General features: G+C 50.5%; 1 protein-coding gene across 6 annotated transcripts; it reads right to left on the reverse strand.

The window, feature by feature from the left end:
* Window positions 1-3,966: 3,966 nt before the first annotated feature.
* Window positions 3,967-9,013, reverse strand: Kcna2 (potassium voltage-gated channel subfamily A member 2). 6 transcript variants are annotated; one of them, XM_087213250.1, is made up of 4 exons: window positions 8,626-9,013; window positions 8,354-8,440; window positions 6,128-6,467; window positions 3,967-5,689 (listed from the first exon to the last, which is right to left on the reverse strand). In XM_087213250.1, the coding sequence occupies exon 4, from the start codon at window positions 5,521-5,523 to the stop codon at window positions 4,024-4,026; it is 1,500 nt and encodes a 499-aa protein (XP_087069376.1). In that variant the 5' UTR covers window positions 5,524-5,689; window positions 6,128-6,467; window positions 8,354-8,440; window positions 8,626-9,013; the 3' UTR covers window positions 3,967-4,023. The 6 variants fall into 6 exon arrangements, with proteins under 6 accessions (XP_087069376.1, XP_087069377.1, XP_087069375.1 ...); XM_087213251.1 differs by lacking the exon at window positions 8,354-8,440; XM_087213249.1 differs by lacking the exons at window positions 8,354-8,440; window positions 8,626-9,013 and adding an exon at window positions 7,986-8,088.
* Between the last annotated feature and the right edge of the window lie 1,140 nt (window positions 9,014-10,153).

Raw genomic sequence — 10,153 nt, forward strand, 5'->3', positions numbered from 1 at the left:
AGTCAGCCACCATTCACATGCAGGTTGGCATGACAGTAGGCTCAGAGGAGTCCTGGAGAGCAGGGCTCACTGCCATCATGCTCTGTCCTGGGTAAAGAAAGTCCAAGCACAGTGGTTTCTTTACTGCTATGAGAAGTGGTGGTGGTGGTAGCGAAGTGGAAATGATACCACCTTCATTTGCAGTTTGCACACTGTCCTGCAGTTTCCTCAGTGGGAGGTCAGCCTCCACCTCTTTTCCACTACTGCAGGCAGCAATGAACTCCAAGCCTGAGGCTTTTCAGAGGGTAATGACTTCCTTCAACATGAGTTAACACTGATACTTCATGGCCAACCACGAGGAAGGTGGCCAAAATGAGAGCTAGAGCTAGAGAGTAGATAGAACTAGTCCTACACTGGGCAACAACATGAACACTCAAGTTAGGGACTTGGAATATTAGCGCTTTCATGGGAGCATCTTTATCCTGGTTTGGGGCCCAGGATCATGCAGTTTCTTAAGTCATCACTGCTTTTTTTTTTAAGTCGTCACTGCTTTGAAGAGAATGTGGGGAATTCCGGATGCTGGGAGTTGGGAAGCCTGGGTTACTCAGCTGTCTGTGTGGACTCTTTGAAAGAAGGGTCATGGCAAAGAGATCTCTATTAGGTTTCCAGTTGCCCCAAATCCTTCCACACCTTCCACCCATGGTGCTGGTAGAAGAAAGGTGAATAGGTAGAAACTGTGTGAGATTCCTATGCTCAATGTAGTGGCCCATCATCATTCTGCTTGAAATTTCAGGGGTTACTTTTCAGGATGGAAATCAGGAGGTAAAATAAGAGACTAGAGGAAGTGATTCCTTGGAGAATACTGAAGAATACTGATTCGGGCTAGGGCAGTGGTGGTAAACCTATGGCACGCATGCCGCAGTGGGCTGTTTGTATCATTGAAGGCCCTAAAAAGTGCTCTTTTATGTGATCATTTGTTTATGCCCATTAATTTATAGATCTGGAAGCAAACCAATGTGACTATATGTCTGCATTTTGTGTACATTGTATGTTCTTGGACATGTGTGCTGTATTTTGTGTGCCTAGTATAAGTATGTACATTGTGTGTATATGCTGAGTTTGTGTGTAGAAAAATAGTAAAGTATCCTTTGTGTATTTTGTACACATTTCCATAGTTTTATGTATTTTTGATCTGGGTTTCAGGTTGTGTATTTGTATATGGAGTATGCAGGTCTTTTGTGGATGTTCTGTTGGTAAGTACATTCTATGTTTGTGCTGAGTGCATATATTTTGCATGTAGTTATCACCATCTATCTTTCATGTCTACCTTTTACATTAACTTAGCTGTATTTTGCATGTATGCTGCATGCTTTGTACTTGTGTATGGCAACAATGTATCATCTACTTTATGATGGATGTGCTTGCATGTGTGTGAACATTTTATAGTCCCAGACCAAGGATGCTCTGATATCTAGCTCCTGACCTAGGCCTCAAGTATAGGTTGCTTTAACCTTCTATTTTCTAAATGTCTGTGTCTATCCCATGTCTTGAGATTCAGCACCACTTCCCATGAGGGAGAGGAAAAGAAGCACAGAGGCTTTGTGCTGGGCATGGGATGCCCTGCAGACACCTGGGGAGGAGGGTGACCAGGAACTAATAAGCACCCTGGGCCTAGCACCCTGAGGTGGTGCCCCACCCCCAAGTCAACTGTAAGTGCTAACTAACCAACAGTGAGGCCTGTGCTGGCACCACCACTGGACAGCCTGACCACCGTAATTATCTGTGTTTGGGAAATTTAGCCACTATGTCAAAGGCAAAGAGCCCCCCAACCCATCTTAGGACCAAACTGTTCTCTACTTCTAGGCTAAGCAGTACTCTTTCATTCTTTACCTATTCTGGAGGGTGGGGGGAAATTCTTTATCCATTTTGGGGGTTATTTTTTTTAAAGGATCTCTGGTTGCCTATTTAATGGGGAAAGAGTTTGAGTCTGATGTCTTTGAATCATCTCAGGACTTCATCACTTGGTCCTGGAGTTTAGAAATTTCCACACAGAGGAGGCTCCCTTTTAAGTCCAGATCAATGGAATTTGGCCCAGGGAGCCCTACTCCTTGGTTACAAAGCAGAGGATCCATTCTGGCTCTCTAGGGACAGGTTGTTGAAAATGAAGGATGCAGAGCCAAATGATACTGAAAATAAAATAGGACAAGAAATGATGAGAATGGAGATGAGAAACAGGAAGAAGTTTAGAGAGGAGGCCTGGGGTGGGTCTGGCCCAGGACAGCTGGAGCTGTGAGGGCCATAGGGCCCTTGTGCACTCAGTAAGACAAGCTTCAGTCATGGGAAACTGAAGCTGCAGCACATGGAGGGCAGAAAGACAATTCTAACATCTAGGAATCCATGAAGACTGGAGTGTCCGAGGCAAGAGAGCAAACCCAGGTCCAGTGGTGTTACTAGTGAGACCCATTTGGCTTCTTACACAGCCAACCCATAGAGCAATGGGTTTGCTTCTGAATCTGAACTCCAGAGAATGAATATATATATGTGTGTGTGTACATATACACACATATGCATATATATATATATATATATATTCTAGTGCACATAGTTAAACACATGCATAAATTGCCCTGTGTCAAAAATATTGCATAAGCTTATATAATGTTCAAATGCAATTTTTTCTATAGCTAGCTAGGTAGAGGAACACAAGACAAAGAGAGAAAGAGAAAGAGAGATAGACAGACAGAGAGAAATAGAGACAGACAGACAGAGACAGAGAGACCCGATAGGTATTTATATACACTGGATACACAGACCTGCCTGTTCTCAAGACGGATGCCCTGGTCAGCTGTGTAGTCACACCCATCACTAAGTTAATTCCTAAGGTGCAGTCATGTGAATATCCAGACTCTACTTTTTCTGCTCTTTCTGCTGCACTGGATTCTGTGCTCTCACTGAAGGAACAGAGATGGGTGGGCTGAAAGGCCAGGAGTTTTGGTTCCTTATTCGAAATAGTCTATTTTTTCTCCTGGTGGAGGGCTTTTGCATTCTGATGGGGAAAAAACCCTAGTTCAATGATATCCCAAGGCTATTAATACTCTAAATATGAATACTGTATAGGCTACTAAGAAAATAGGATATCTCCTGTGTTTTAAATATTGAGATTCATGCAATGAACACCCATGCAGCTCAATTGCATCACTGGTAAATTTCACTGCAGTGTCAGTGTAGCTGGGCCACATCATTAGGAAAGCAGGTGCCTGCAAACTCCAGTGTAAATAAAGAAATCAGACATGTTTTCGTGACCCCGTAGCTTGCAAAAATGATGAAATGTGAAGCTGAGCAGTTCCTTGCTCGGGTAGCTTCTCCTTGTAGGTCTTAAGGGAACAAATGTGAAACTTGACAACTCCTATTCAGTCATACTAACTGTCCCTCCCCCAGGTTTCCCTCACATCGACACTGCAGAGAAAAAGCAGAATGCAGCATTTTCAGTTATGAAACACAAGGCTCCGAAGCATCTACTTGGCAACTGCAATTCACAAACCCCAGCCTGTAACATAGAAAAGTAATTCCAACACACAGGACTGTGTGTTCTTTTCAATGCAAAAATGGAAATGACCTTTTGAGTAATCACCAGAGCTTTAAAACTAAGCCATGATGGTGTCCTTGTGCAGAGGCAGGTGGGCTCAAGTGGGGTGGTAGTGAGGGGAGAGGTCTTGTGTGTGTTTAATCAGGAAGACAAGGTGGTGCTGATATAGCAAATTGTGTATTGGATATGAAGTGGCCTCAATGTGTCTCTGACATCCTGGTTCCACAGATAACTCTCATCTTTGGAAACCCATAAGTCAAATATAAAGATTTGCATGAAAGCCATGATAGATACTCTGTGTTCTAAATCAAAAATCAAAAGATCAAAAGTCACTTGCACGACTATTGCTTTCCATGCAGAACCAGATGCACACTGTAGAACACACTGACTACAATACAGGCTATTATGCAACATCTGTATTAGTTCCATTGAGCTGTGATTATGTTAATAGGCTTCAATCAGACATCAGTTAACATTTTGGTAATATTCACATAGTTTGTGTTAGCCAAGGTGCAGTTGGCTGTTTTCAAGTTTTCCTCTCTAAAGTCCTCATTACTGTTGTTTACTCCCTCCTGGATCTCCATGTAATCAGACTTACTAATAGTAGAGGCACTTCTACTTTTCTTCAGGTCAGGGGAGGAAGGGATCTTTGGACAGCTTGTAACTTGTAAGTACTGGGCCTGCTCCTCTCCCTCGGTCTCCCGGTGGTAGAAGTAGTTGAAATTGGACACTATGACAGGGACTGGTAAGGCAATGGTTAACACACCTGCAATTGCGCACAGCGAACCCACTATCTTTCCCCCAATGGTAGTTGGCACCATGTCTCCATAGCCTACAGTTGTCATGGAGACGACTGCCCACCAGAAGGCATCTGGGATGCTGGGGAACTGGGACTCTCGCTCATCAGCTTCTGCAAAATAGACAGCACTAGAGAAAAGGATGACCCCAATGAAAAGGAAGAATATCAGGAGGCCCAATTCTCTCATGCTGGCTTTGAGGGTCTGACCTAGAATCTGGAGACCTTTCGAGTGTCTGGACAACTTGAAAATCCTAAAGACTCTTACCAACCGGATGACACGAAGGATGGCCAGTGACATGGCCTGCTGGCCTTGTTGGGCATCCTCTGGCTTCTCAGCCAGCTCTGTCCCCAGGGTGATGAAGTAGGGGATAATGGCCACAATGTCAATGATGTTCATGATGTTGGTGAAGAAGCCGGCTTTGCTGGGACAGGCAAAGAACCTCACCAAAAACTCAAAGGAGAACCAGATGATGCAGAGAGTCTCTACAATGAAGAAAGGGTCAGTGAAGGAAGTGGATTGCTGATACCCCATGGTGCTATTGGAGTAGGTGTGGAAGGTCACCCCACCACCATGCATGTCTTCATTCTCATCCCGGAAGATAGGCAATGTTTCCAGACAGAAGCTGACAATTGAGATCAGAATCACCATGACAGATACAATGGCTATAATCCTGGCAGGCCCTGAGCTCTCTGGATATTCAAAGAGAAGCCACACCTGTCTCTGGAACTCATTTTCTGGCAGAGGACGCTCTTCCTCCTTGATGTAGCCTTCATCCTCCCGAAACATCTCCATAGCTTCTTCTCCCAGTTCATAAAACCGGATTTCTTCCGAGAATATATCTAAGGGCACATTCACCGGTCGCCTCAGCCGGCCCCCAGACTGGTAGTAGTACAAAATGGCATCAAAGCTAGGGCGGTTGCGATCGAAAAAGTACTCATTCCGGAGGGGATCAAAGTACCTCATTCGCTTCTTGGGATCCCCTAAGAGGGTCTCTGGAAACTGCGCTAAGGTCTTGAGCTGGGTTTCAAACCGAAGCCCTGAGATGTTGATCACCACCCTTTCACAGCACTCATGGTCTGCCTCTGGGTCATAGGTGTCCTGTGGATGCCCAGGGAGGGCAGCAGCCTCATCTGCTGGGTCTCCGGTGGCCACTGTCATAATTAGGACTGAGAGGAGAGCTTCACACTATGCCTTCCAGCCGCCTGGTGGCAGTGGGGCTCAGGATGCTGCTAAAGGCCCCAGGAAACGCAGTAGCATTGGCCTGAACTCCTGCACAGGAGAGCCCCACAGCTCTCTTGACAGCTGGAGAGACAGCCTCGCTTGGCTGAAAGACAGGCAATTAAGGACATGAGACCACCCAGCAGTGGCAGCCAGATGTGGGAGGCCAATTACTGCCTTCCATCTCTCAGCCAAGAGTTCAAAAGCATGACTATCATTACACTTCCACAACCACCAAGAAGCAGAATTTACTGTCACCTTGTAAATTGTCTGGGGGTCAGAGGGGAGCAGGCAACAATCTCAGAAGGAAGCTCTGGAATTTCCTGCACTGGAGGCAGGTGGCTGGTACAGGATCCTGGGACACAGGGTCACAGCCATACTAGGAGGCTAGACAGAAGTCCTCTCCCAGGCAGTGCATTAACATCTCACACGTACCCGTACCCTTTAACACATTCATGACGGGGGATTTAGACCTGGGTCTTCCTCAATGATCCCACCCCAATGCCTCTACTCATGGCTGTTATTAAACTATAGATTGCTTTACCTGGCCAGGCAGGAACCTGAGGCTCTCTTCCTCACAGAACTGATCAGATGCTGGGGAATCCTAGATGCACAAATAGGCAGCCCAACTCCCCATCGTGTCTTCTCACTTGAGCTAGAAATAATGGTGAGTCATTCTGAGCAGTAGGACAGGCTCCAGGTCCTGGAGGTGAGCTCGCTTGGGCTGAACTGGACTGCAGGGGCAGTGGGGTGCCTGACCAGGGGCATGCGGGACTCCAGAACAGTGCTGCCTGGGTCAGGAGGCTTTGGAAGGATGGAGGCAAGATGCACAGCTCAGCAAATGCCAGAGTCCTCCAGGCTGTCCTCAGGAGGTGTGACGTTGCCTGGAAAACACAACAGCAAGGTGGAATCACGGCTTTGGGAAGCTGGGGCCAAGAATGAGGAGAGCTCTGGCAGCTCCCCTCACTGCAGATGGTAAGGCCCCCTGTCCACCCTCCATTCTGGCACTGGTGTCTGAGAACTACCCCTCAGCCTCCCAACCTCTTTTGGGCAGGCTTCCTTCTCATCAGCTTTTTCCCAGGGAACAAGCCTTCAGGCTTGGCTGGTCTGTCTCAAGAGGCCTCCCTGGGCTAATTCAGAACGGTCCTCCTCCAGCTGCCACCAGGAGGGATTCTGGGCAAATCCCCCCCTCAGCCCCCTATATTAGGACATACACCTCCCAAGGGGAGGGCTTGGCTTTCTGCAGCCTGACTACAAACTCTGACCTCAGCTGAGTCCTGGTAGAAGAAGCGCCTCCTCCAGTCACCCAACACACACTCCTTGAGGGCTCATCTAGGGAGACCCCACATGCAGCAAGGTCGCGTCTCCGTTCTAAAGCTGGATGGCTGAGTCGCTGAACTTACTCTCCCTCCGGGATCCCTGGGCCGCAGGCCTCCTTCTGAGCTGGGTGGCATTTGAGCCAGGCAGTCGCTGGACCACTGATTTCTCCCCAAGAGAAAACCCCTCACATCTCCGCGGCAGGAGCGCAGAACAAACACTCAGCCTGCTTGGCTGTGAGGCTGTTTGGCAGCAGCGAAAGGGGGAGCTAGGAGGAAGCTGGCTTCCTGGCTGGCCCCCTGCCGGCCCAAGCCAGCTGGCCGCAGGGCGGGGAGGGGTCTCAGCCCTTTCCCCGTCACCGGGGGCTCCAGCCAGGATCGCCCGGCGCGGGCACGCTCCGCGAGGCGCTGGGCTGTGAGAGGCGGGCCCGACCCTCCAGCTGGCGGCCAGCTAGAGCGCCACCTTAACCCCTTCCTGTCCAACGCGGTCGGCTCCCGCTGAGGGTCCGAGTGCAGCCTGAGTTTTTGCCCGCCAAAGGACAGAGGAGGCTCCGTTTCCACCCGAAAAAATAGGAACCTGAACTCTGGGGGTTGGGAGTAGGTTGCTCCCCGCTGTTGCCCCAGATCTCAGCTTCCTCCTAAACTTAAGAGTTTTTGCGGCAGCCCACAGCTCAGGCTAAGGGGGACAGCTCCTTTCTGCCCCAGAGCTGATTTTATTCGGTGCCAGAGAAGCGAATGCGGCCCGGCAGACCAAGTGATTCGGGTTCCACCAACCCGAGCTATTTACCAGACATGGTTATGCTGTCAGCTGTATTTCCTAGCTCCTCTCTGCGCCCTCCGCCCCGCGCCATGCACACCCAAAGGGTCTCCGCGCCCACTCCGTGCGCTCCCTTCTGCAGAAGCAAGCTCCCCGGCCCCGGGAGATAGCAGAGGTCCGCCCGCCCCGGGCAGCCGAGCCCTCCGCGTTGCAGGCTGCGCTGCCAGGTATCCTGCAGCCCCCCCCCCCCCGGACGCCGCAGCCGAGCAAGAGAGACAGCACGCGCAACCCCACGGCCCCGACACGGATTTACCCTTCCGGACCCTCACCCGGAGCCTCCATGTTTCTGGGTGACAGCCAGCGCCCGCGGAGCCCCAGCAGCGGGAGGCGGCGGTGGCGGCGGTGGCGGCGGCGGCGGCAGGGTGCAGGCGGCCAGCCGGGAGCCGGCTCTGCAGTCCCGCGGGCGGCGCGTACGGAGCGCCCGACCGCCACCCGCAGCCGCACCGCGCCGCACCGCACCACGCAGCGCCGCACCTGGCCCGGCTGCGAACTCGAATTAAAGGGGCTGGTGGGGGCCGGAGACGGCCAGGCGAGCCCCTCGTTGCCACCAACGAGGGGTCGTCCAGTTGGAGTCCTGGGCCTCAGCCCCCACCCCGTGAGGAAAACACTCATTCTTTGGCGAGCCCAGTTAACTAACCAGAGCAGCGTGCAGAGCTCAGCTGGGTGCTGCCGGGGCTGCAAGAGATGGGGAGGACAGAAGTTGAGGAGCTCTCAGGAAAGGATCCTGCCAACATAAAGAAAACAATCAAATAGCAGCTCTCCCAGCCCCTAGGCAGGATCCAGCCCCTCAGGAGGTGTGCTGCTATTACTAGGATGCTGAAGGACAGGATCTGTAGACCCCAGACCCGCTCTCTGGCCCCTCTCGCGCTGCGCCTCCTCCTCCAGCTCTGCTTTCCAGTTGGCTCTTACCTAGCAAAGATGCATCCTCTCAGGGGAGTCCAGCAGGTTCTGGCCAGGCAGCAGTGGGGCAGAAACTTGCCTCGGGTCTGGAGGAGCTGCAGGATCAGCAGAACCGTAGGGCCACAGGGCCTGCCCTCTGCCTTCCTAACTCCCCCCACCTCCACCCCGGGGCCCTGGCTAGGGAAGGCCCAGGACACAAAGCTGCCCTTGGGAAGAAGGGCCTGCTACTCACAAAACGCCCTTGCACAGATCTGACAAAACTGACTGGCTGTCCCACCGGGCTGGGAACTGCACTAATGCAGCTCACCGTACCTGGGGTTGGGCAGAGTAGGAGGCATTTGGCTTTTGGGAGAATGTTTGTAGGAAATCCATCTTGACCTTGCCTTAGATGGTAGATCCCAGATGCCCAGTTTGCTTTGTGAAGCCACATGACATCCCCAGGTCCCTGCTAGTTCTGTTCTTCAGCCCCTGTCAGAATCTCCCAGACATGTGTTCCAAACAGTGACTCCTTGATATCAGACCCAAGTAGACACAAAACTCTCAGGTTCAAAAGGGCTCTAGTGTGCAGAAGGCTCCTGCTGGGCCCTCCTTGCTCTCGAGACCCCCTCTGCAGACCGGTGCCTCATGATGAGAGCTCTGAGAGCCCACAAGGCTCTGTGGATTTCTGTGGAGTTCAGGGAGAATGAATAATTATTCTAACTGGTGGCGTGGCATCATGGTGGTCTACGACTGTGGGGTCCCCCTCCCCCAGAGCTGCAGGGCGTAGGCTGGGAAGATAGTGGCCTCAGTGAGCTTGGAGAGTAATTGATGACTACAGGAGAGGGCTGTTTAGGAGCCAGCCAGACCCAGACTTCAATCTGTCCCAGTTCTTTTTTTTTTTTGGTACCGGGGATCGAACTCGGGTCCTTGTGCTTGCGAGGCAGGCGGCAGAACCACTGAGCTAAATCCCCGGCCCAATCTGTCCCATTTCTTAGGTGAGTTGTTGTCCTACAAAGTGAGGCTAACTCTCAGAGTGTGACAAGGGTTAAATTATTGGATGTTAAAAGTTTAGTACCAACAGACTGTCAATGACCTCTCCAATCTGCAGCCCTGTGAGTTCTCTTCCTAACTCCTAGCCTCCATTTATCTTTCTCTCTGTGCCCCATCATTTGGTCCTTGTTGTCCATTCTGTCTGTTTTCATTCCTTTTGCTGAGGTCTCAGCCAGTCTCAGTCCCTTCATGAAAAAGTCCTCCAGAACCTGCCTCTGCACTCGTTCTCAAAGCCTCCCCAGATTGCACTGAGGGGCTCTGTTCTCTTGCTTGCCACACTGGTGAACACTTTCATGCTCACTAAAGTCCAACACAGTCTCATCCTTGTTATCATATTTATATGGATTTTTTACTTTCTTTGTCAAAACAGAAGATGCAGACAGAAAAAGGCTCTTGAGGGAGAATTAATAATTATTCTAAATCATGGCATGTGCTTACCAGGTGTTAGATACTGTGCTAAGCACTTCTAATCCAGTGCAATATTTAATCCTCACAGCTCTAAGATGTG

The sequence above is a fragment of the Heterocephalus glaber genome, unplaced genomic scaffold (assembly GCF_053883595.1).
Source record: "Heterocephalus glaber isolate CG9 unplaced genomic scaffold, H.glaber_assembly_v1.0 deba00001442, whole genome shotgun sequence".
Classification (NCBI taxonomy): domain Eukaryota; kingdom Metazoa; phylum Chordata; class Mammalia; order Rodentia; family Bathyergidae; genus Heterocephalus; species Heterocephalus glaber.